At 41.7% G+C, this 26,800-nt stretch overlaps 1 protein-coding gene across 1 annotated transcript in view; it reads left to right on the forward strand.

The window, feature by feature from the left end:
* The first annotated feature begins 895 nt into the window (after positions 1–895).
* Positions 896–26,800, forward strand: part of NFU1 (NFU1 iron-sulfur cluster scaffold) — a 68,339-nt gene continuing 42,434 nt past the window's right edge. Inside the window, exons 1-6 of the mRNA XM_089687205.1 lie at positions 896–985; positions 9,497–9,603; positions 13,525–13,660; positions 15,959–16,025; positions 16,111–16,225; positions 18,678–18,741. Coding sequence (XP_089543331.1) covers positions 921–985; positions 9,497–9,603; positions 13,525–13,660; positions 15,959–16,025; positions 16,111–16,225; positions 18,678–18,741 — 554 coding nt within the window. The 5' untranslated portion in view covers positions 896–920. The remainder of the gene's footprint in view (positions 986–9,496; positions 9,604–13,524; positions 13,661–15,958; positions 16,026–16,110; positions 16,226–18,677; positions 18,742–26,800) is intronic.

The raw sequence follows: 26,800 nt of genomic DNA on the forward strand, positions 1-26,800 counted from the left end.
AAATGCCAGGGGGTATATTTTCAAATTGATTTCTCAGCATAATAAATGGAGACATGGGTGGATGGGGGAGTTTGCACTGAATATTAACAATGAATTAAATGGCACTTTTGGTTAGAGGTGCCCAGATGCAGTGCAGTTCCACTTTAATTCTCTAAGGTTCCACAATACAAACCTCCACAGTCTGCAAGCTCCTCACAGCAACTGCTAATACAATTCCCATGATCATGCAGAGTGTATTCATATGTGAGGCAGTACTGCAGGTGTATGATATACACGGTCAGTACTGCAGGCGTGTGGTGTACGCGGCCAGTACTGCAGGCGTGTGGTGTACGCGGCCAGTACTGCAGGCGTGTGGTGTACGCGGCCAGTACTGCAGGCGTGTGGTGTACGCAGCCAGTACTGCAGGCGTGTGGTGTACGCGGCCAGTACTGCAGGCGTGTGTACGCGGCCAGTACTGCAGGCGTGTGGTGTACGCGGCCAGTACTGCAGGCGTGTGGTGTACGCGGCCAGTACTGCAGGCGTGTGGTGTACGCGGCCAGTACTCCAGGCGTGATGTACGCGGCCAGTACTGCAGGCGTGTGATGTACGCGGCCAGTACTGCAGGCGTGTTTTATACGTGGCCAGTACTGCAGGCGTGTGATATACGTGGCCAGTACTGCAGGCGTGTGATATACGTGGTCAGTACTGCAGGCGTGTGATATACGTGGTCAGTACTGCAGGCGTGTTTTATTCGTGGTCAGTACTGCAGGCGTGTTTTATTCGTGGCCAGTACTGCAGGCGTGTGATATATGCGGTCAGTACTGCAGGTGTATGGTATATGTGGCCGCTCCGCTGTCTCTCTATCCCATTGAGCTCTCTCGCTGCACACAGGCATCCCGCCGGTCAGACTCTACACGTCACGTGCCGGGGTCCTGAGCGTGATGACAACAAAGATGGCGGCTCCCATAGGAAGGTTGACGTGTAAGGCAGTGAAGTTGGGTGTAAGGTGGGTGATGCTTACATGTATGGCAGAGACATGAGACACGCACCTTACAGACACTGTCACTGATGTCACACGCAGAAAGGCAGTAAAGCGGAGGCTCAGTAGTGTGATAACAGTACGAGTCCGCTGTGTGTGTGTGGAGGGGGAGGTGATGAGACTTGTAGCTGGTGTAATGCTGGGGGAAACTCCGATAAAGTCAGGACAAAGTGGACAGAATTGAGATGGAGCTCTGGGGATTAAAGTGACGCTGAACTCCAGGCAGACATCTGAATTCAGGGATGGGACACACATGGGGGGGAGGGGGTATTACCCGACAATGGATTGGTATTTGTGTCCATCCAGTCCTCTAACTGCAGATCAAATCAAATGTGATCCCTGACATCACCAAAGGGCCACACATAATGTTCCATATATGTAATGCTTGAGAATTCTGTCAGAACCTGCAGATTTATTAGAAGAATTGAGGGTCAGAGAGTGTGGCCATTATCTACACTATGTTGCCAAAAGTATTGGGACTCCTGCCTTTACACACACATGAATTTTAATGGCATCCCAGTCTTAGTCTGTAGGGTTCAATATTGAGGTGGCCCACCCTTTGCAGCTATAACAGCTTCAACTCTTCTGGGAAGGCTGTCCACAAGGTTTAGGACTGTGTCTATGGGAATGTTTGACCATCTTTCCAGAAGAGCATTTGTGAGGTCAGGCACTGATGTTGGATGAGAAGGTCTGGCTCGCAGTCTCCGCTCTAATTCATCCCAAAGGTGTTCTATCAGGTAGAGGTCAGGACTCTGTGCAGGCCAGTCAAGTTCCTCCACCACAAACTCGCTCATCCATGTCTTTATGGACCTTGCTTTGTGCACTGGTGCGCAGTCATGTTAGAACAGGAAGGGGCCATCCCCAAACTGTTCCCACAAAGTTGGGAGCATGGAATTGTCCAAAATGTCTTGGTATGCTGATACCTTAAGAGTTCCCTTCACTGGAACTAAGGGGCCAAGCCCAACCCCTGAAAAACAACCCCATACTATAATCCCCCCTCCACCAAACTTTACACTTGGCACAATGCAGTCAGGCAAGTACCGTTCTCCTGGAAAACGCCAAACCCAGACACATCCATTGGATTGCCAGACAGAGAAGCGTGATTCATCACTCCAGAGAACATGATTTCACTGCTCTAGAGTCCAGTGGTGGCGTGCTTTATACCACTGCATCCGATGCTGTGTATTACACTTGGTGATATAAGGCTTGGATGCAGCTGCTCGTCTGTGGAAACCCATTCCATGAAGCTCTCTACACACTGTTGTGCTAATCTGAAGGCCACATGAAGTTTGGAGGTCTTTAGCTATTGACTCTGCAGACGGTGACTTCTGTGCGCTTCAGCATTCACTAACCCTGCTCTGTCATTGCACGTGGCCTACCACTTCGTGGCTGTTGTTCCCAGTTGCTTCCACTTTGTTATAATACCACTAACAGTTGACCGTGGAATATTTAGTAGCAAAGAAATTTCACGGATGGGCTTATTGCACAGGTGGCAACCTATCACAGTACCACGCTTGAATTCACTGAGCTCCTGAGAGCGACCCATTCTTTCACAAATGTTTGTAGAAGCAGTCTGCATGCCTAGGTGCTTGATTGTATGCACCTGTGGCCATGGAGGTGATTGGAGTCCAATGGTTTGGAGGGGTGCCCAATACTTTTGGCAATATAGTGTATTTTTAGCTGGGATTATGCCACAGAAATCAATATGAAACTGGGAACATGTTATATAAAGCTAGTAAAGATCAAGGATATTATCCTAATCAATGTTCCTGTGTCAGGAATGGGCTCAGCACAGGTGGTGCTGGGGCTCACCTGCCTTGTGCGCTGCAGTACCAGTGCTGGCCAGCGGGTGCTCTCAGCAGCCAGAATCTCACTCCTGCAATCAAGCCATCACCTGAGGCTGATTGCAGGAGGTGTATTTAAGCAATGGCCAGACCTGCAGTCAGTGCCTTGGTGTTTGTTTCCCATGAGCCCCTGTACCTGGTATCCTGTGTTCCTGCATATCTGCCTATCTGATTTGTTGCTGACCCTGCTTTGATCCTGACCTCTGCTGACTTCTCCTGCCCTGATCCCTGGCCTGTCTGACTTCTCTTGGATACCCTCATTGGATCTGATCTCCTGTTACTGACCCGGCGAGTGACCCGACTATTCTGTGCCTGTTGCCTTGTACCGTGCTGTCCCCACCGTTACCGACCCGGCCTGTCTGACTACGCTTCTGCTCAGCCATCCATCCGTCCTGCACGGACCCATCCGCCTCTTCACATCAGGCTCTCCTCCAGAATATACCTCTGGCGGGTCCCTCTACCACGGGTGGGTATACTCAGGGGCTGCGACCTGGTCTCTGTCTGCTCCAAGTCCATCCCCACCATCAGGGGCCCTGGTGAACAAGCAGACTGGGACTTAGACTCCGCACTCTGGGGAATCCTGTTCCGTGGGTTGCTAGATGTACCGCCAGATGGTGCATTACAGACCCATACGGCCTGCCTGACCATTACACCTCTCCAGCCCTGACCACGCCTGTGTTCCCACACATTTCTGGTCATACCCGGATCCCTGACATCCTGCTACAGACTGCTGAGGCCAGAGGGCTGCACATCATATAGCAAAGGGCCGCAGGTTGGGCACTAGTGCATTACACACTACAACAAGGAAGATGGGCAGAGCCAGCACAATACATTGTATTCCTCATCAAATTTAAAGTGTATGTAGGTCCAAAATCCATGTTCTTACTATGTTTACCATCACACTGCACTGTATATCATTTTCTTAAAGCAGAACATCACCTAAAACAGGAAACTCCATGCATCCTCCTCCACCCTCATCATTGCACTTTTTTTTTGGAGTGGGTACCTTTTTCTGACAGATACCTGCTCCTACTTCCACAGTTTTTGCTTGGGCAAGAGGAGCAAAAGTTTGCCCCCCGTCCTGTCCACCCGCAACCTCCTGGGACACATCACGCATTCCAGGAGTCTGCAGGACCAGTCCAAAAGTGCAGCACATCAGGGAGCTGGTTGTGAAACAGCAGGAATTCACTTCCAGCTTCCCATAAGCAAGACGATGGTGCCAGGGACCCGAAAACAGGCAAAGAACCAGGTGAGGACAGCGCTGGACTGTTGGGTTGGTGATTACAGTATTTGCAGCTGCTGACTTTTACTTTTTGTATAAATTACTGTAGTTCCTCATGAAGGAGGAACTTCCCTCGCCTTTTACCTGTTATTCTGGGTTCTCCTCAATTCACAAACTCGCCTGCCTGATAAAGTCCGCTGCTTAGTTGTCACGCTGCCGTCTTCCCCTTTGATGTTATTGGGTGCCTGGCTGCCTCTTCCTTGCTGTTGCAGCCACACTCTGTTGACATGCACCAGGCTGGCCCACCAGCCACTGTGAGTTCCTGTTCCTGCAGCCTCCTGGGATAACCCAGAAGGCTGCAGGTGCAAGGACACATCCATTCTCACCTAGTCAAAATAGAGGCGGGAAATGGGACCAGAGCAAAAAAGAAATAAGGAAAAAGTAAATGCAGTTATTACATTACAGAGGAATGCTGGTAGTTAAAAGTAGCTCCCAGGAGTGAAGGTCGACTTTCTGCTCTAAAGCCCTATTGACTCAGGTGATCCAATCAGATCCACCAGTCAGTTTTTCAGGCAGACCTGGTCCATGTATCCCTATGGACTGGCGCGTGTTAACGGACTTTTGACAGACTCCATTTACATCTGCTTAACTACAATCTGATACATTCCGCTAAAAAAGAGATGGAAGGGGATTCCTCATCCTCTGTCTAGGCTGATCAGATCAAAAGGTGGTCGGGTGTAAACAAACAGCAGAGGCTAATTACTTCCAGCCTCCCATTGAGGAGAGCGGGCTCTGTCTGTGTCTACTCTACATAAACTGAGCCATCACAGACCTGTCATCCGCCCGCTGTGCTCTGCTTAGCAGGGGATCAGCACACCGGTCCCCTGCTAAGCAAAATCAGATTCCACATGTGAAAGGGGCTTAGCCACTGACTTGTAATTAACAGCAGTGTGGTCATCCTGCTGTACAAGCTTCTTGAGTTTGCTTATCAGTTCCTTAAAGGCATGACCGGAAAGGCAGCTTAATGGCCAGCTGAAGGAGCACACACAGTAATCTGACAGTGCCCTTGCTGATTGCAGGGTTGTGGCTTAGTGTTGACAGCTTGATTAGGAAGTGCTGTTACTGGCAAGATCTCCAGTGAGGAAATTGCACCAGATTCACAAAAATTATTTGTTTAAAGCGGAGTTCCACCCAAAAGGGAAGTTTTTCACTATAAGCCTTTGTCTCCCTCTCCCCATTTAAGGATTGGCACCTTTTGGGGAGCAGGGGGGAAGCAGAAGTTGTCCCCCACCGCCCGCCCCCCCTTCCCAAAGTTTTCTGGGACACGTAACAGGTCCCTGAAGACTGCGGGGCAATTCACAAAGCGCATCGCTTTTTGCGCATGTGCAGTGGGCTCCCGGGTGAGAAGCCACAAGCTGTCAAAGCCGGGTACCCACACTGAAGATGCCGTGCCAGGGAGAGAAGATGGCCGGTGAAACCAGCGGTGGTGATACCGCTAGACCGAGGGACAGGTAAGTGTCTGTATTGTAAAAGTCAGCAGCTACAGTTTTTGTAGCTGCTGACTTTTATTTATTTATTTATTTTTTTCAGCTGGAACTCGGCTTTAAGACACTTGTATACAGTGAGACATGATGGCTAGCATACTGAAAAATTTATTTTCGATACGTATACATTAAGATAGATGCTGAAGTGGTGATGATGCCAAAGAGTGTATGTGGCAATAGTACAGGTTGCTATTCACCTGTATATTCAACTGTACTACATCTTACCATTGTGCAAACTGGGAGAAATAAAGTTGCAAAGCTATGGCTGGTACTTTGGGGAACAGAATTCTGCGGGATTTGCCAGGAAATATTTGGCACCCTCTGAAAAATTGGTAAAGACTTTTGCACCTACTGAATGCAGGAATGAGTACAGAAAAAGAACCTACGGGGAGCTGACATTGATGTGTGATAGGTGTCAGAACAGGAAGAAAGGTGGAACACAGACAGCAATAATAACCTGACAGAGCTTCAAACCTTCCTGAGATCTGTCCAAAGCAAAAAATAGGTTCCCTCAAATTGGAGGCATTTCATTCTAATTCCTGTTTTGTCTATAGGATGGGAAGAAAATTAACATTTTCCCCATTTAATCTAGTAGGATCACATACAGCAGATGTTTTTTTATATAGATATATTTATTGTAGTTTTTTTCCCTAATGAGCACACCAACAAAACATAGAAGTTGAAAAAAGAAACTAGAAAAGCTACAATTTCTGGGGAAACTGTGTGAAGTGTTCTTGCCTCCACCAGTAGTCTACAACTGGAGTGGGCGGAGTAACTGGGTGGATCGGCTTGAGTAACTGTGAAAAGTTCAATGGGCGGCGTGAGTTGCAAACTAGTTTTGAACATTCTGCCATTCATTCCTATGAGACCAATTTCACCACAAAAATGGCGATATTTCGTGAACCCTTCGGCGAAACATTCCACAATGTAATAGCACACCAATTGGGAACAATCCGCACGTTTCGGTATATTACTGTCTATGTAGTGTAAAAACTGTGGGAGGAGTTAGGTTGGTAAATTTGGCTATAATAATAAGACTAGAAGGGTTCCTATGGCAACTCACTCTACAGCAAGGGCAGAGGAGCGGTTAAAAACAAACTGCTCCAACTTGCTCACTTCACTGGCAGTTGCCATCTTCAAATGGTTGTAGTTTAAAAATTGTAAATCCTACACCAAAGAGCTTTATATTGTGAGAATCACAAGACCCAGACCTACATTTTGATGCATAGTATGTCTCTGAAATATTAAAAATGAAGACACAATCGCAGTTTAAATATTGCCCTTCAAATTTCAGGTGGCTAGAGTGGAGTTTCAATGAATGTCAATGGGTGGCGTGAGTTGCAAACAAATGGTCATATTGTGAAGACTATCAGGACTATGGCCTAGCCGTGGACATTTTTAGTGGCAGCAGGGATAGCTGAACGTTTTGATATAAGATTTGTGTAGGTGGGCTTGAAAATGAGGGCGTGATGGCAGTTTAGATATCATGTCCTGATTTTTCACTCTAGCTTTTGTCAGCCCCCACTCTAGTTTTGAGCATTGCGCCATTCATTCCTATGGGACCAATTTCACCACAAAAACGCTGATATTTCGTGAACCATTTGGCAAAACGTTCCACAAAGTAATAGCACACCAATCGGGAACAATCCGCACGTTTCGTTATATTACTGTCTATGTAGTGTAAAAACCGTGGGAGGAGTTAGGGTGGTAATTTGGCTATAATAATAAGAATATATATGTGAGATAACAGTAAGTGGTCTTGCCATGCAAGAACACTTAAAAAAAACAAGTCAACGAGTGACCACGCAAGGTCTGACAGTTCACACAGAATAGAAAACATCGGTGTAGAGACCTTAACAAAGTATAAAGCGCTGCACAAATTGTTGGTGCTATATAAATCCTGTATAATAATAATATTAACTAGAAAATCTACAATTTCTGGGGAAATTGTGTGAAGTGTTCTTGCCTCCGCCAATAGTCTACAACTGGAGTGGGCGGAGTAGCTTTTGTCACTCTGCTGCCTGCTCACACACCTGGGTTCCTATGGCAACTCACTCTACAGCAAGGGCAGAGAAGAACTGTTAAAAACAAACTGTTCCAAGGAGCTCACTTCACTGGTGGTTGCCATCTTCAAACGCTTGGTAAATTTGGCTATAATAATGATAAGAATATATATGTGAGATAATAATAAGTGGTCTTGCCATGCAAGAACATTTAATTAAATGTTCTTGCATGGCAAGACCACTTACTGTTATCTCACATATATATTCTTATTATTATAGCCAAATTTACTACCCTAACTCCTCCCACAGTTTTTACACTACATAGACAGTAATATACCGAAACGTGCGGATTGTTCTCGATTGGTGTGCTATTACTTTGTGGAACGTTTCGCCAAATGGTCCATTGACATTCATTGAAACTCCACTCTAGCCACCTCAAATTCGAAGGACAATTTCTACACTGCGACTGTGCCTTCATTTTTAATATTTCAGAGACATACTATGCATCAAAATATATTTTTGGGTCTTGTGATTCTCACAATATAAAGCTCTTCGGTGTAGGATTTATAATTTTTAAACTACAACCGTTTGAAGATGGCAACCGCCAGTGAAGTGAGGAAGTTGGAGCAGTTTGTTTTTAACCACTCTTCTCTGCCCTTGCTGTAGAGTGAGTTGCCATAGGAACCCAGGTGTGTGAGCAGGCAGCAGAGTGACAAGCCACTCCACCCAGTTACTCCGCCCACTCCAGTTGTAGACTACTGGTGGAGGCAAGAACAATTCACACAATTTCCCCAGAAATTGTAGCTTTTCTAGTTAACAGTGTTATGCACTCCAGAGTAAATTACTTAATATGCATAGATAGCAAGGATCTAAACATCTCGATCTAGAGAGGTCAAGGTAAGGGGATTAGCAATCCACCTACCCCAAAGCTTATATATAAATAGTTTCCGTTTCTTCCTCATTTCAAAAGTGAGCCTATATAGTGTGAAGGAATCATTAATAAGTTTAAGCAATTGTGGTATAGCTGGCACCACTGACCCCTTCCAGGACAAAATGCATATTAACCGTTTAGCATATTTAGAGCTAATCTCCAAAGATTCCCAAAAGGCAAATTTTATTAGGTACACCTTGCTAGTGCCAAGAAAATATCCCCCACACCATTACACCACCATCACCAGCCTGAACTGTTGATACAAGGCGGGATGGATCCATGCTTCCATGTTATTTACGCCAAATTCTGACCCTACCATCTGAATGTCGCAGCAACCAATCTGCCCATTTTACTCTGACATCAACAAGGCATTTTTGGCTGCACAACTGCCTCTCAGTGGATATTTTCTCTTTTTGCAGACCATTCTCTGTAAACCCTAGAGATGGTTGTGCGTGAAAATCCCAGTAGATCAGCAGTTTTTGAAATACTCAGACCAGTCCGTCTGGCACCAACATCCATGCCACATTCAAAATAACTTAAATCCTCTTCCCTATTCTGATGCTTGGTGTGATGTTCAACAAGTCTTCTTCACCACGTTTAGATGCCCAAACAGTGGCCAAGATGGGAGCTTCCTTGGATGAAAAGGATCAGAGGGTTTAGTTCCATTTGAACGGTTTGGTGTTCAGCGTTAACATACTTCCATACGTTTAGCCAGTTATGCAACACTGTGATAAACCTGATGGTAACAGTGTCTTGTGCCGTGCATGGACCAAGCCTTTGCTAATTTTATACTGAATTATTGGATAAAGCTTTTTGTAATTTACATTGAAAATTGTCATGCAGCATTCCAAGTGTCTTGGGATCCTTTAATGAGTAGTTTGCGTTGTTTTGCATTCATTCACCATAACCTTTTTTTTTTCCCTTATACATTTAGGTTTTATCACCCTGCAGGAAGTGAGCTTTCTTCCACTCGAACGCACACAGTTTATCCATTTGCACCACGGAAACATCATTTGCCATTCAAAGTATTCCTTAACCAAGGTATTCTTATTTGTGTCATTCTTGTCAATTTTCTTTTAAGAAAGAAGAGTAGAGAATGATTATAAGTCACAATATCATCTTCTTACTCATTCTGTTACCTTTCTTATCAACATTGTAATGCATAAACATTTAGTAGGAATGTGACACTTCTGCATGTTTCTGACCCCAGCTGCTGCTCCTCCCTTATGCTAAGCCATCAGGTTTTTCCACTGACAATGTTCACATCTTCAGTTACTTGATTAAAGCCCAACTCTGGAAAACTGGAAAATCCTCCTTGCAGTGAGTCTGTGGCCTCAGCCCACAGTTAACTCTTTGTTTATGCTAGCTGAGAGTAAAAACGCTTTCATGATGCTCCCCATGATTTTACGGTGGATTGTCGGTCGGCATCATCAAGTCCAATGCAGTGCTAGGGTAATTGCATTGGTCTTGATGATGATAGGATCTTAGACCATGAACCATGGGGTAGAGGACTCTCTGGGGACCTATCTTGGAGTGTGGAGGATTGAGTAAGTATCTTACTCAAGTAAGATTTTCTTTGTTTTTTTTGTTTTATATGACACTCCCTCCCTTGCCTCCACTGTGTCATCCATCTGCCTTCACATTTTGCAGTACAGAGCGCTCTCCTATTCCTTGTCTCCCAGTTGGTTTCACACTTTAGGGTGCGGAAAAACAAAGACTTGTTAACTACACTAGCTTAGGATCTGCACTATGTACCCTTCGCCACAGAAAAGAAAATGCAGGTGTTGAAGTTACTCTGACCCTAAAGAAAAAGACTTTTTGTTTAGGGTCAGAGTAACTTCAATACCTGCAGTTAAAGTGTAACACTGGTAAAAATACTATATAAAAGTATATGAATGTATGTTGAATGCACGTGGCTGGCAGGAGCTATACTCACACCTTCATAAAAACAAGATTTGTTGGATTTTAAATTCATCGGGGGGGGGGGGGGAGATTGCTTTTGCATAGGTAATCTTCAACTGGTTAAACGTAAGTAGGTTTATTGTGCCCTGAGTTGACCATTCACATAATAAAAGGTGAAAAGAAAGGCTGTTATCTTTCCTGTGAATGGCAGCCAGTCATGTGACCCCATGCCTAGACATTGGTCAGATAATGGGGAGAATTAGAATCCAACCAGAACTGCTGTGTTGGCAAGCTCACCTTGAGCATTAGTCCCCCTAGTCTTTAATAATATAGGGTGCTTTAGTAGGATAGGTCAATCCCAAATACCATAGCTTCTAATGTGTACTCAGAATACACTATAGTTTCCATATAAAGGCATGCTGTATTCAGATGTATTTCGTTCACAGAGGGGGTAATCTACCTGTATATAGATTTTCATCTCCTCTTTTATTTCATGTTCTATGCCTAATGCTCTGCAGATTCCCATTGCCTCTAGTAACCAGTCTTGTAAAATTCCCTATTCCCATGTCTGCCTTTCTGACATACTCCTTGCATACAAAGGAGTCAGCAGATCCCAACTTTAACCTGTCTTAAAACAAAACAGCATTCATAGTATGCACTTCTACTTAGTGACACTAAACAATATCATTATTCTCTAAAAGTAATCCACACACACCCACTACTTAATGGCCCTGTAATCTATTTTTCATGAAATTGTTTATTACTGTGTTTTTCTGCCTCCTTTATAATGTTCTGCATGAGCTCCAGAACCTCCCCTTCTCCCCCTCACTTCCTTTTGTTTGGAACAAGCAGTGCAAATGAGTTGTGGTCATGTACAATGTTCTCTTTATACCACAAATCGAATAGTCCATAGTCTCTAGTTTATTAAAGGGGCGATTAAAAGAGGGTGGCTAAGTTCCTACATACAGTGGGACCATAGAGAACTAACAGGCAGTTGGATCACAGCAGGAAAAAAGAATGAAGCATTAGAGACAGTTGAGAGGAAAAAAAGTACGTTTTTTAATTAAGAATACATACTTGAATAGAAAATTTATTTTTTAAATCAGTATTTTGTCACTTTAATTATGTTCAATCCGGGACCATGTAATTGTACCTCCAATTAAGCTCTATGGCAGGCTGTAGGAATGTAATGCAGAATGACTGACAGACTGTCATTTAACTCTGAGGCACTCTGAAAACTTTGCTCATTGTATCTGAAAGTGATCATGAAATTACAGTGGGGATCGAAAGTTTGGGCACCCCAGCTAAAAATTTGTATTAATGTGCATAAAGAAGCCAAGGAAAGATGGAAAAATCTCCAAAAGGCATCAAATTACAGATTAGACATTCTTATAATATGTCAACAAAAGTTAGATTTTATTTCCATCATTTACACTTTCAAAATAACAGAAAACAAAAAAATGGCGTCTGCAAAAGTTTGGGCACCCTGCAATGTTAATATCTTGTACTGCCCCCTTTGCCAAGCTGAGACCTGCCAGTGTCATGGATTGTTCTCAATCATCAACTGGGAAGACCAGGTGATGTCAATCTCAAAGGTTTTAAATGCCCAGACTCATCTGACCTTGCCCCAACAATCAGCACCATGGGTTCTTCTAAGCAGTTGTCTAGAAAACTGAAACTGAAAATAGTTGACGCTCACAAAGCTAGAGAAGGCTATAAGAAGATAGCAAAGCGTTTTCAGATGTCAATATCCTCTGTTCGGAATGTAATTAAGAAATGGCAGTCATAAGGAACAGTGGAAGTTAAAGCAAGATCTGGAAGACCAAGAAAAATATCAGACAGAACAGCTCGCAGGATTGTGAGAAAAACAATTCAAAACCCACGTTTGACTGCACGATCCCTCCAGAAAGATCTGGCAGACACTGGAGTTGTGGTACACTATTCCACTATAAAGAGATACTTGTACAAATATGGTCTTCATGGAAGAGTCATCAGAAGAAAACCTCTTCTACGTCCTCACCACAAAAATCATCGTTTGAACTTTGCAAATGAACATATAGACATGTCTGATGCATTTTGGAAACAAGTTCTGTGGACCGATGAGGTTAAAATTGAACTTTTTGGCCGGAATGAGCAAAGGTACGTTTGGAGAAGAAGGGGCACAGAATTTAATGAAAAGAACCTCTGTCCAACTGTTAAGCATGGGGTTGGATCAATCATGCTTTGGGGTTGTGTTGCAGCCAGTGGCACAGGGAACATCTCACGAGTAGAAGGAAAAATGGATTCAATAAAATTTCAGCAAATGTTGGATGGTAACTTGATGCTATCTGTGAAAAAGTTAAAGAGAGGATGGCTTCTACAAATGGATAATGATCCTAAACACACCTCGAAATCCATGGGGGATTACATCAAGAGGCGTAAACTGAAGGTTTTGCCATGGCCTTCACAATCTCCTGACCTCAACATAATTGAAAATCTATGGATAGACCTTAAAAGAGCAGTGCGTGACAGACAGCCCAGAAATCTCAAAGAACTGGAAGACTTTTGTAAGGAAGAATGGGCAAAGATACCTCAAACAAGAATTGAAAGACTCTTGGCTTGCTACAAAAAGCTTTTACAAGCTGTGATACTTGCCAAAGGGGGCAGTACAAGATATTAACTCTGCAGGGTGCCCAAACTTTTGCAGACGCCATTTTTTTGTTTTCTGTTATTTTGAAAGTGTAAATGATGGAAATAAAATCTAACTTTTGTTGACATATTATAAGAATGTCTAATCTGTAATTTGATGCCTTTATGAGATTTTTCCATCTTTCCTTGGCTTCTTTATGCACATTAATACAAATTTTTAGCTGGGGTGCCCAAACTTTCGATCCCCACTGTATCATGTAAAGCCGAAGATAAATTGAGTCTTCTTGACTTCACAACTCTTGCACTGTTTCCTGGAAGGTTTTAAATGATTTTGCTGTAGTAGAAAAGATTATTGGGTGATGTTAACAAATGTTGCTTGTGCTTTTACAGTAAAAGTTATGTTTTTTGATCTGTATTCCATCTCTCTCCCAGCACGATGTATGTTTATCCAGACACAGGATACCCCAAACCCCAACAGTGTGAAGTTTATCCCTGGAAGAACGGTTCTAGATGCAAGAACTATGGATTTCCCAACCACAGCCTCTGCTTACTGCTCTCCTCTTGCTAGGTAAGTACTATTAGTGATATGCAAAGACACTAGTGGAATGATTGATATAGAATTCAGGTGCTGATCTGTCCAGTGTATGGGGATCAGTGCTGTTCAGGGACAAGACAATGGGTTGTTTTATTGACTGCAACAGAAAAGACTATTAACAGCATTATCAACATACAGTATAAGCCAAGTTAGCACTTCTCAGATCCATAGGGGAATGTTCCATGTAGTATACACAGACATTCTGTGTTACAGTTAAATGAAATCAATAATACAGTTTTGGTTTGGGAGACAGGAATAAAAATCTGAGGCAAAACTTATAATTAACCTTGCATTATAGATCTCTGGTGTTGAAGTTCCATAATTTTCTCCTTTACTCTGTTAATGCCAATGTACCTGTCCGCTTCTCTCTGTGCACTCACTATCTTATAATTAACTTGATTTCTTCCTTATGTATTTGATTGCCCTGTGTTTCACAGTGAATTCCTAGCAAAAGGAAAACCATTTTACAGAATAAATTTGTGTTCTTTATTCTTTAACCACTTCCCAACCGCCCTATAGCAGTTTTACTGCTACAGGGTGACCACTCTGCACAAAATCACGTACATATGTTCATTTCCTCATATTAACCCATATAACTTGTTACATTTATTACTAAACAAAAATATTTGGTGAAAAGATACCCTTTTCTTCAAAAGCTTACATTGTATAATAACTGCTTGGCACCATAAAGAGTAGAGGTGCCTATATGATACAAATGTCTGTAGGTATTACATAATGTGTCATATATTAAACATCCCATGCTGAATCCTTCTTGGGAGGAACATTTTTGGCTAGGGTGGATTTTTCAATGGCCAATCACTATTGTTTTCCTCCCAAAGGAATCTTCGTCCTCCCTCCTCCATAAGCACATGCCATATTGCTTACATAGCTAGTCTGGCTGTAAAAAGACAAAAGTCCATCCAGTTCAACCACTAAAAAAAAAAAATGCTTAAGTGTACATATTTGTGCCATGCTTTTTAGAAAGATCATATAAATTGTATATCCTGCACTTATAAAACAAATGGGAATACTTATCAATTCTTCATAAAGCTGCTCACACCCAACAGTGTACCCCCCTGGTAAGCTATAGGGTCATCAGCGTAAATACAATAAATTATATGATGATTGTATAAGGAAACAGGCAAATAAACAAATTCTTCCTGTTTAACACACTGTAAACTATCAATAATGCATATGCAAGGTGAATAATATAAAATAAACTCATGTGAAGTGAAAATTATAAATCTTTGTGATTTACACAATAATTGATAATTGCCAAAAACATAATAAATCATGCTCTACTTCCTTTTCCAACCAGCAGGTGTTTGCTCTACTTCCTTTTCCAACCAGCAGGTGTTCGCTCTACTTCCTTTTCCAACCAGCAGGTGTTCCACACACGAGAGATGTTGTAGACAGAAATGATGTCATGGTTTATAGTTTTGTGTTTGGATTGGGGATGTCTGTAGGTAGCTTATGGTTTCTTCAATGAAAGGGTTGAAGTTTTGCTAAACTTAAAATATGGTTATGTTATGTGGCCAGGCTGTATACCATGCTTAAAGCCTAACTCTGGGTACAAATTCTTTCATCTAAACGTACTCCACAATAGCCTCAGAGGATATAAACCCACTTTGTGTGCACCATATACCTTTTGTAAAGTCAGATATTGCCTTATGAGCGAAGCAGTGATATCGGCACTGTGCTGCACATAGCCTGTGCAGAGCTGTGGGAGGGACCCAGCAGGTCCGTATACTACAGGCTGCCTGCAGAAAACAGGAGGGGCAGATATAAGACCAGGCACCGTGCATAAGGAGAAAAATCCTCAGTGACTGGCCTCTATTGCAGGAAACTTCTGTACAGAGGCAAAGTGCAGCAGTTGTTTCATGCTGAGTTACTGCACAGATCTGGAAGAAATATATGAAGGTCAATAAGATTTAAGTAAGAATACACCTGGTTCATGTAATTAAGACAATGGGGTAGATTTACAAAAACTGGAGCACTCAAAATCTGGTACAGCTGTGCATGGTGGCCAATCAGCTTCTATATTCAGCTTTAATTAAGTTTTGGCAATAAAACTTGGATGGTGATTGGTTTCTATGTAGAGGTGCACCAGATTTTGCACTCTCCAGATTTAGTAAATGACCCCCAAAATTTGTTTAGCCTGGTGTTCACATTTTAAGAATTTACAAATGCTTGCTTTCTTGGATTCCAGACTTGTTACTTGTAACCTAAGGCATAGATGAGTATTTCATACACTGATCCTTTTGTATGCAGACATCTTTTTAGAGTCGAAGGGGTAAAAAGCGTCTTCCTTGGGCCAGATTTCATTACGATCACAAAGGTAAGGACAGCAATCAGGAGAGGGGCTTATTAAATTTTAATAATTGTTTTATGTCATTGAATAATTCTTGAATCTCCAATAACAGGAAAGTGAAGAGATAGACTGGAACCTAATAAAGCCTGACATATATGCAACCATAATGGACTTCTTCTCTTCTGGCTTACCTATAGTGACAGAGGATGCACTTCGCAGTGAGACAGGTATGTTTACTAACTCATTACTTGACATTGCTGTAGTGTTGTATGTTTTGTAGCAGCTGAAAGAGGCAGTACAGTGTTCTCTGGGAAAGGCAAAGCAGGTTATTTGATGACTGATCTCAGCTGGAGATATGCAGCTTTCATATAATTTGGGCTGTTTTTTGGTTCTCTTTCTGCGTCTGCTGTTGTTTTTACCAGATTTTGTTCCACCATTCATACTGAACAAAAATGGTTTGGATCTACCAACTATACTGAACAAAAATGGTTTTGCATCTAGAAAATATATGGAACAAAAATGTTTTAAAAGCATCTCTTCGCAATGTTACTAGCCTGGCACACTATGTATGGGGGGCGAGTATCCGCATAACAAATGGAATGTGACAGTGCTCCCACCTGCTATATTGATACTAGTCTGTATGCCTGTTTGCATAGAGTTAGAAAGAATAGGCCCAAAAAAGCTGTCAGTCCCAACATCTGCTATTATGGTTCTCCAGGAGGGAGTATAATCCTCTTTCAGGGGTGGGTTATGTAACTGTATTACTCTTGTAGAGGTAATCTCATAATCCTTAACCACTTTCCTTCCAGAGTAATTTTCACTTACACTTTTTGTGCACATGTTAAAGTGATAAAAAAGGCTATTTTTTTCCCCTAAATAACAAACATGTCATACTTACCTGCTCTGTGTAATGGTTTTGCACAGAGCAGCCCCAATCCTCCTTTTCTTGGGTCCCCCGCCAGTGCTCCTGGCTCCTCCTCTTTCGAGTACCCCCTCTAGCAAGCCAATTGCTTTCGTTGCCCTCTGAGCCAAGTTGGAGACAGCTAGGTGGGCATATCCCTAGATCAGGATTGAGATTAGATGAGTATTAGAATGGACTGGGGGGAGAATTGCATAATGAAGGTTTTTTTTTTTTTTTTTTTTTTTACCTGCATGCATTGAATGCATGAAGGTAAAAACCTTCGGTCTATACAACCACTTTAAAATCTGTATTTTTGCCTGTTAAATATCTTAAACCTCCCAGAACATTATATCTTTTCTGAAAGCAGAGGGCATGTGGAATAAAATAGTGGCATTTACATTTTTTATCTTGCACAATATTTTCACAACTGTTTATCACATCTATATTTTCAGGAAAAAATAACCTAAAATGAATTTTAGTGCACACAGACATAATTTAATCCCCATTTTTTGTACAAAATAAAAGATGAGGTAGTGTAGAATAAAGAAATACCAAGCCTCAAAACTACATGTTCCCACGATACGTCAAAAAATTACAGTACTCCAAAATTATCAATAGGCAATGCTTTACAGCTCATCAGTCTAGAGCAGTGGTTTGCAAACTGCGGCCCATGGGATGGATGTAGCCCTTTGCTCGCCTTTACATTGCCTTCACTGACACCAATGAGGCACCATTTCCACTAACACCAACAGTGCAGTATAAATCCTCCCATTGACACCAGGGATGGAGTACTATTCCTCCACTAATCAACAATAGGGACTATTCCTCCCACTAATACCAATGATAGGGCTCTATTCCTTCTCCTACAGACCAGATGTGCTATGTAATTGGTCTATGCCCACTGACCACCAAGGCTGAGGCTTTGTTTACTCCCACTGCTATGGGGGCATTTCCTACTTCCACTGGCCACAATTCAGCCCCCCTAAAGTCCAAAGAACAGTAAATTGGCCCTTTTGTTTTGGAGACCCCTGGTTTAGAATATACTGTAAATGATGAACCTAGAATTATTGCTCTCACTCTGACATTCACAGTAATTTGGAACTTCTGTGGTGCAATCAGTGTTTACATACACGTGCACACCCTTTGCGCGCATTAATGTGGATTAATGTGTCTGTAGGGTTGCATGGTGGTAACACATGGTCAAATGCACTTTTTTTTTTTTTTTTCGTGCCTTACATTGTGGCACTATTAATTCCGAATAGCAATTCAAAGCACAAGTACAGAAGGAGGCAATACACCTAATATGCAGCACACCGTGATGACCATGTCATACTTTTGTGTTGCTTACCTTAAAATATTATTACAGGCTGGTTTTGATTTCATTGCTGTTCATTTGCAGCCCATTTTAAATTAAAAAGTTGCCTTAATAGACTGGAATTGAGAAACACTGCCTTAATAGAAGCACATAATATACACAAATACCATGCATTAAACACAAGTACCACACATTAACACACACAATAATCTTTATGCAGTAATACATCACAACTTACCCAGGTCTGAAGGTGCCCTAATGGGTTTTTCTTTGTGAGACCTCAGTTTATAGAAGGATAAAATTCCTACTTGTACCTTGTAAAACCATTAATGGGTAGATGGAATCCAGGGTGTAAGAGACAGTGGTTTAGGAATGCCTTTTTAGCTGGTGGCAGCTGTATTAATTGGAACTATACATGTCTACTTCCAAACATTACAACCCTTGTATATGTTTCTTCTTAAAGCTGCAACAGAAGAGGATGATGAAGTGGTGGCAATGATCAAAGAACTTCTAGATACGAGGATCAGGTAACTTGCACCCCACGCAGAGTCTGTCTTTCTTGTGGTGGACATATTCTAGAGTAGTGTTCATATTACTGAAAATTAGAACATCTAAAACAGCTTTGCTCTTAATACAGACCCATAAATCTGTCCCAGTCATGATTACTGGGTTAGTGAATCTGTGAGCATCAATTGTGTTGACGTAACATGGAAAATATGCATTTTTTTTTGTGCCTTATGTTGCAGCCTCATCATTTTTTAATAGCATCCCAAAACACAAGTACAGTAGGTGGAAATGCAACCTGATGTACCTGCACTTTGGGGTGCTGATGTAATGAATAGACAAAAGGCAGGCTGGAAAGAGTTATGAGTTTGGATAATACCAGGGTTATGGGTTTGGATGAAGACAGGTTCTTTGTGTGGTGTTGGACTGTGTAAATATAGAAAAATTCCTATTTCCAGTGACACACAGGGAATGCCTTGATATGCTAATTACAGTTTTTATATTACTTTTTGAAAATGTTATTACAGTAATCAATACACACATGCTAGTTCTTCGGAACAGTTGCATCTCAATGATCAGTCCTCAGTTGACTCACAGCAGCAGGATTGTAGTTCGCATTGTTTATCAGGAACTGTGGAAGATAGAGTGCAATAATACACATCCTACCTGTTTGAATGCCATGCTGTGAAAAGATCATAACATTTTCTGTATTTTGTTTTTCCATTTTGGATAAAGCAAGGGAAGGTTATAACCCTTTTTAGATTTTTTTGTTTTGTTTTTTTTTTCTTTCACCATCTGTGTCCGATTGCAGATATTTCCCTTCACTTCCTGTCCCATACCCAAACCGGAAGTGAGAGGAAATACCTGCAAATTAAGGGTATTCCTTGGGGAACCCAAGGTCACCAAAACTAGTGTCCCCATTGGAAGATTTTCCTTCTATTACTGGGAACAACCTAAAATTTGGGATTTACTTTCACTTTCAATGAAAATGGTAACAGGACAAGTAGAGAGGGTGAATCTTGTTAACGGGGGCACAGACAGAAATAGAAACTGAGGTTCTAATCCCTCTCCACTCTATCCAAAATTAAATAACAAGTTTTGTCTTTAGTTATACTTTAAAATAAGTACATGAAACACATGCATTCTCTCCCTATGAGATCGACTTTCTGGAGTCATCAGCATTCAGTATATTTCAAATGTGATGGGCTCAATTCTTCCCTTTTTCTTACTGAGATAAAGGGAACAAGCATTACTTATGCCACTTCTGGTCATAAGCGTTCCAGGTGAGACGTCTGCATTCTATGTCTAGGCTATGAGATCTGCTTGTTTGACTCTTCATTGACCCATATTTTTTAGCCCATTTATTCAGTGTATGTAATCGTATGTGTAACTGCAGTGTTTCTTCTAAATATTACAGGCATACATGATACATATATCATACATGTGTTTTGTCTGTGGCTATCCCAATTACTTTACAGGAGTCATTCTTTCAAGAGATACATTTCACTGTCTGATTGGCCTCTCTTTCTTTAGTGTCCTGTGATATGTTTGATGGGTATTATAGGTTACTTTACTGGAGGGCATATGTGTTCTTGTAGTAATAGGATGGAACCAGGCAATGTGGTCTTGTAATGAATAGGACAACTACTCAAAGTGAAAACAATTTATAAAATATACTGTGTTGAAATTAAAAATTCTCCTTACCTTCCCCACAAGTTCGACCCTCAATACGAATTTCTTCTTTACAATTTGCACCTCAACGGTCAAATAACTGGGCATTAACATGCCATCTGACCCTGCCCAACTCTATGCCCTAAATTATGCACCACTCATGCAGGGGACTATGTAGGATTTAAAGTCTTATGACTGAAAGCAGTTCTCCTGGTTTGTCAGGATTAATATTTGATAATGGATATTATTCCTAGGTTTTTGTTTTTTATTTATTTATTTTTTATACATATTCCAGATACTACCTATAGTAGCCCCTTGCAAGTTTTTCAGAACTCTTTTAACTGCCATCACTACTTTCATCTGGACGCATAGCTAACCTCTCCTACAGAGGTCAGTTCTGTCTCTCCTTAAAGTTATAGGTGGAGCAGGGGCTGCTGCTGACCTCTTTTTGTGTCATATGGCTGCAGATTGATTAGTTGGTTCCATGGTGCTCCAAACAATGGGTATCTATAGAACAGGCCATAAATACATGTGAACTCCGCGCTCTCCCTTGGATCGACCTGGACCCAAGGTTCACCACTCCGTATTCACAGTCACCTTCTCACCATATGGGACCATAAAATTGAACCTATTGTCAATGGTGGGCCAAATGACCCCTTTATTTGGAATCCAGGTCTTCTCCCCATTCTTATTGATTTTTGAAGTGGGAAACGTCCGCAGCCTGGCTCCTTTCACAGATTTTGCCTTATCAAACTATCCCACCTCTAACTGTTGCCCTACCTGGGTACGCTACAGCCTCCACCCAGTGGCTTACTTATGGCTGTCTACGGTTCTTCTTCAACTCCTTATATCTCTGTCTGGAGGTAGCACACCTATGTACTGTAGAATCTATTGCTACAAGACTCATCGTCTAGACATACCGTCTTTGCTGTCTACAACATTCTCCTGTCCCAATTGCACACCAGCTTACTGGGCTATGTCCACAAATGGGCTGCTGAGCTTGAACCATAGTTTCATAGTTGTTAAGGTTGAGTAAAGACATCAGTCCATCCAATTCAACCTGTGTGGGTGTATGAGTGTGTATGTATATATGTCTCTACCAATTCTCATATCTCTGTGGATTGCATTCACTAAAATGCCTAAGAACTTTTTGAACTTATCAACACTCTCCACAGACACCACCAGTTGTGGAAAGGAGTTCCATATCCTTACCACTCTAACAGTAAAGAACTCCCTATGCAGTTTGTGATTAAACTGCTACTCATCCAACTTCATTGAATGGCCTTGTGTCTATTGAATGGACCTGAAATTGAAGTCTTGAAGATCCTGCGTTAAGATCACCATTTAGATATTGCGAACATATCTGCTCTTAAGCTTCTCTTCTCCTGGGAGAATAAGTTTAACTAGAAAAGCTACAATTTCTGGGGAATTTCTTGCCTCCAGCAGTAGTCTACAACTGGAGTGGGCGGAGTAACTGGGTGGAGTGGCTTGAGTAACTGTTGTGTGGTTGGAGTGGCTGGAGTAACTTTGAAAAGGTTGGACTGGGCAGAGTAACTTTATGGAGTGGGCAGAGTAACTGTGTGGAGTGTTTGGAGTGAGTAAAGATAGTAAACATTACACTAACCAATTGATTGATCAAATTTAAAAAGTGCACATGGCAAGCTTGATAGAGTGAGAAATGCATTTCAACTTTTATTTATTTATATAGCACATTTAATTGCAATGTTGTTGCCTAAAGTGCTTCACAGTTACATTAAAACATACATTTATAAAAACATTAGCAGCATTATCACCTCAAATACTCTCTACTGTAGAATACTTATTTCCAAACCTTTAACCAGAAGCCGGCCAAACTGTCACAAATTCAAAATTAGATTTCAAATAGGGCAGAGAAGAGCGGTTAAAAACAAACTTCTCCAAATTGCTCACTTCACTGGCATCTTCAAATGGTCGTAGATTTAAAACTATAAATCCTAGAGCAAAGAGCTTTATATTGTGAGAATCACAAGACCCAGACCTACATTTGATGCATAGTATGTCTCTGAAATATTAATAATGAAGGCACAGTCGCAGTTTAGAAATTGCCCTTCAAATTTGAGGTGGAGTTTCAATGAATGTCAATGGACAGCGTGAGTTGCAAACAAATGGTCATATTGTGAAAACTATCAGGACTATGGCTTAGCCATTGTTAGTGGCAGCAGGGATAGCTGAACGGTTTGATATAAGATTTGTGTAGGTGGGCTTGTAAATGAAGGCGTGATGGCAGTTTAGAAATCATGTCCTGATTTTTCAGCTCACACTCTAGCTTTTGTCAGCTCCCACTCTAGTTTTGAACATTCCGCCATTCATTCCTATGGGACCAATTTCACCACAAAAACGCCGATATTTTGTGAACCATTCAGCGAAACGTTCCACAAAGTAATAGCACACCAATCGGGAACAATCCGCACGTTTCGGTATATTACTGTCTATGTAGTGTAAAAAGTGTGGGAGGAGTTAGGGTGGTAAATTTGGCTATAGTAATAAGAATATATATGAGATAACAGTACGTGGTCTTGCCATGCAAGAACACTTAATGAATGTAGTCGTTCCTCATAATTAAGGTCCTCCAGTCCCTCTTATTAGCTGCGGTGCATTTCTCTGGACTCTCATAAGTTGCAGCACATCCTTCCTGAGGACTGGTGACCAGTACTGGGATACTCCAGATGTGGCCAAACAAGCCTTGTGGAACCCCACTTGCAATCCATTCTATTCAGTAAGTATGCCATTTATCACCACCCTTTGGACACGATCATGTAACCATTTTTCTGTACAGGTACACACACTACTGTTAATGCCAACTGACCTCAGTTTTGTAAATAAAGCGTTTATTGGGTACTGTATCAGATGCTTTGGCAAAGTCCAGATACAGCACATCTTCTGGCTTTCCTCTCTCCAGATTGTAGCTTACCCCCTCCATATTATGTTTAAAGGTTGGTCTGACAAGAATGATTCTTCATAAATCCATGCTGGTTACTACTAATGGAACTATTTCCAACAGCAAATTCCTGTATATAGGTCATTATCATCGCATCCAATATTTTACATATTATTGTTGTTAGACTAACTGGTCTGTAGTTTCCTGGTATATACAGTATCTTGGGCCTTTTTTGAATATTGGCAATACATTAGCTTTTTACTAGTCCGTTGGTACTATACTGGTCAGTAAGCTGTCTCTATAGATTAAGAATAATGGTCTAGCAATGACACGGCTTAGTTTTTGAGAAATAATCGGGTGTAACTCAATTGGTCATGGTGATTTACTCACTTTAAAGTGATTTTAAAGGTTGTAATTTTTTTAAAAATAGCAAACATGTTATAATAACCTGCTCTCCTTCTTGGGTCTCCCACCAGTGGCCCTGGCTCCTTCCCCCTGCCAAGTGCCCCAATAGCAAGCCTCTTGCAATGGGTGGTACTTGAGCATGTTTGCTCCCCAGCCATTCCTCGGCGAATAGACAGCCCATTTAACCCCCCCACTCCCCTTGCTGCTGTGTGAGCCAATGAGGAGAAAGAGACCTAGGAGAGCCACAGCTCTCATGCACATTACTAGATTGAGATTGGGCTCAAGTAGGTACAAGAGGGGCATAGACTACATTAAGGTAAACCATCTGCCTTTAGAATCACTATGTTTTTCCAGTCTCTTTTGAACACTGGCTTCCATTAGTCATATGAGAACACTCTGTTCTCTGTTTATAACAATGCCATCCTGTCTATAATACCCTTCCTCTTCTTTAGTAAGAACAGAGGAGAAGAATGTATTTGTTACAGCTGACAGGGAGAAGGCAATGGTATTAAAGTGGTTGTAATCCCAAAAAATCAAAATTGAAATGGCCAGTCTACCTCACACAGCATAGCAGCAGAAGTCATCTGTCCCTAGTCTGGCCAAAAAAAGGAGCAGCTAGTTGTCTAAAATCCTCTGCTTTCCTACAGTGAAAAAACCCATAAAATGTGTCACCATACCCCCTCTCCTGTGACTTGCAGACTAATTAGGAGTCAGCTCCAGCCTGAGGAGACTGAGAAAACAGTTATCTCAATAAACACTGGGCGGCATTTGAGGCATTGCAGACTGAACTTTCATAGGCTTTCAATTACTCAGCAGGACATTGGGCTTATCTCTACTAAGGAAGGAGGAGGAGGGGGGATGCATGCTTTCACAGGTCATCATTATCAACTATTGGGAGCCAAACAACCTCACCCAGATTTAACCCCACAGCTCCTGGGGAGGGAGCTGAGCAGAAGGATCACAATTAACCCCTCAATGGTTGGGCACTTTTACTGTAGTGCCCTACTTTCAAGTAACGCCCGATAGTCACACAGTAAAAGTGGCCAGTCATTGAGGGGTTAATTTTGATCCTCCTGCTTGGCTTTCTCCCTGGCAGCTGTGAGGTTAAATCTGAGGCCGTTTGACACCCCACCCCCATTAGTTGATATTGCTGATCTATGAAAGCATGTATCCCCCCTCCACCTCTGTTTAGTAGAGATAAGCACATAATGTCAGCATGGTTGGTCCACTGAGTAATTCCCAAGTTAGGCTATTTCGGAAGTGATCTGTGTGGATGGCTGCGGGACACACGCCCCCTTCCCAAATACTCATGTATGAAACTCCTAGTTAGTCTGCCAGTCACAGGAGAGGGGGTGTGGCGACACCATTTTTTTTTTTTTAATGTGTCAGGTTTTTTACCATAGGAAAGCAGAGACTTTTAGATGAATGGCTTTTTATTTTTTTGGGTTTACAACCACTTTAAAGTTTCCCTGACTATCCTTTATGGGGCCAGTATACTTTTGGCTTTGCCTTTTTTTACTACTAATATATTTAGAAAACATTTTAGGATTCTTGTTACTCTCCTCCGCTATGTGTCTTTCGTGGTAATTTTTGCTGCCCTGACTGTGCTGTTACATTTCTTATTGCATTCCTTGTCCTGGAACGCTAACAGTGACCTTTCTGCCTTATGTTTTTTAAAAGGATAATTTTTTCTCTTTTAATAAACCTTTTTATACATTACAGGTTTGGGTTTAATTCTTTTATATTTGTTGCCCTTAATCTATTCTTAAAGCACTCCCACTTCTCCTCCATGGTTTTTGTGTATAAAATTTCCTCCCATTTGATGTCTTGAAGTATGGAGCACAGTTTGGTAAAGGTAGCTGTCTTGATATTGAATGTACTCGTATTAAAATAAAGTAAATGGTGAAGCGCTGCCCCTTATTACAATCAAGTGAAAATGTGCAATATGTAAAAAGCAGTTACACTTGTGAGCTTAGCAGGAAAGGACTCTCTGATCTAACAGGAGAGAAACCTGCTGTATTCCTTGCTCACATTAATGTGTGGTCTCTATTCAATGGAATGACCTTTGCAAAGGAGGAAAAAGTGCTGAGTACAACACAGATAGTGGATGGGGTCAATTATCTGTGATCATGGAGATTTTCCAACTTAGATGGATGAGCTGCTGACCTGCTGTGACTGTACCACCAAGGTTTCCCAACCTAAGGGCCATCCAGGAAGTAATGAAGTGTTGTATTTTTTTTTTTTTTTTTTTTTTTTTTATACAACAAACTGGACACTGGGGATTTGCACATCTTTGATCGGGAAGGACTTTGCATTCTAACATCATCATTCACCTCAGAGTTCTACCGCACATTGGAAGAAGGAGCAATCAAAGTGCTTTTGACCTACTTGAAATAGGGGTCAAATATTGCAGTGAGTGCGGTAAAATAGGGGGTGCATGTTTTGGAAGCACCAATCTTTTATCACCTGTGTCCTTATAACCATGTTCACTACGACACGAGCACTATGAAATATTGGACTTTATTTATGGACTATATGAATTTATTGATGCACTGGTATTAGATATAGGACTTAGGTCACTGCACTTTTGTTTTAAGAGGAAGGTGCATTGTGGTACGGCTCAGTTTGTAGAGCAGTTGCATTGTGGTATTGAACCTTCCCATATTAAGGAATACACCATTCATATTGGTAAAGGCAGATGAGATACTGGAGTATAAAAGAGGGAGGTGTATTGTAGTACACTTTGTACTTACCAATTTATGCACCAGTTTTGCTTTCATACATTAGTTTTTTTTGTGTGTTTTTTTGTTTGTTTTTTTTTATACGTGTTGCACATTTTCACTTAATTGTAATAATGGGTAGTGCTTCACCATTTACTTTATTTTAATAGTCTTTTCACACACCTTTTGAGTTGTTTAAGGTGCTAGAAGCAGCCCATCTTAAGGTACCATTGCGCAAATCCTTCTACTAATGTTCTCGTATTACCCCGTGTCTCCTTTTCCTTTGATTTATGGTGAATGTAACTCTATGATCACTGTCTCCTAAGTTATCCCTTACTGCTATGTCAGTAATCAGCTCTGCATTGTTTG

This window comes from Staurois parvus, unplaced genomic scaffold (genome assembly GCF_062004578.1).
Source record: "Staurois parvus isolate SC_StPar_1 unplaced genomic scaffold, SC_StPar_1.0 ptg000420l, whole genome shotgun sequence".
Lineage (NCBI taxonomy): Eukaryota > Metazoa > Chordata > Amphibia > Anura > Ranidae > Staurois > Staurois parvus.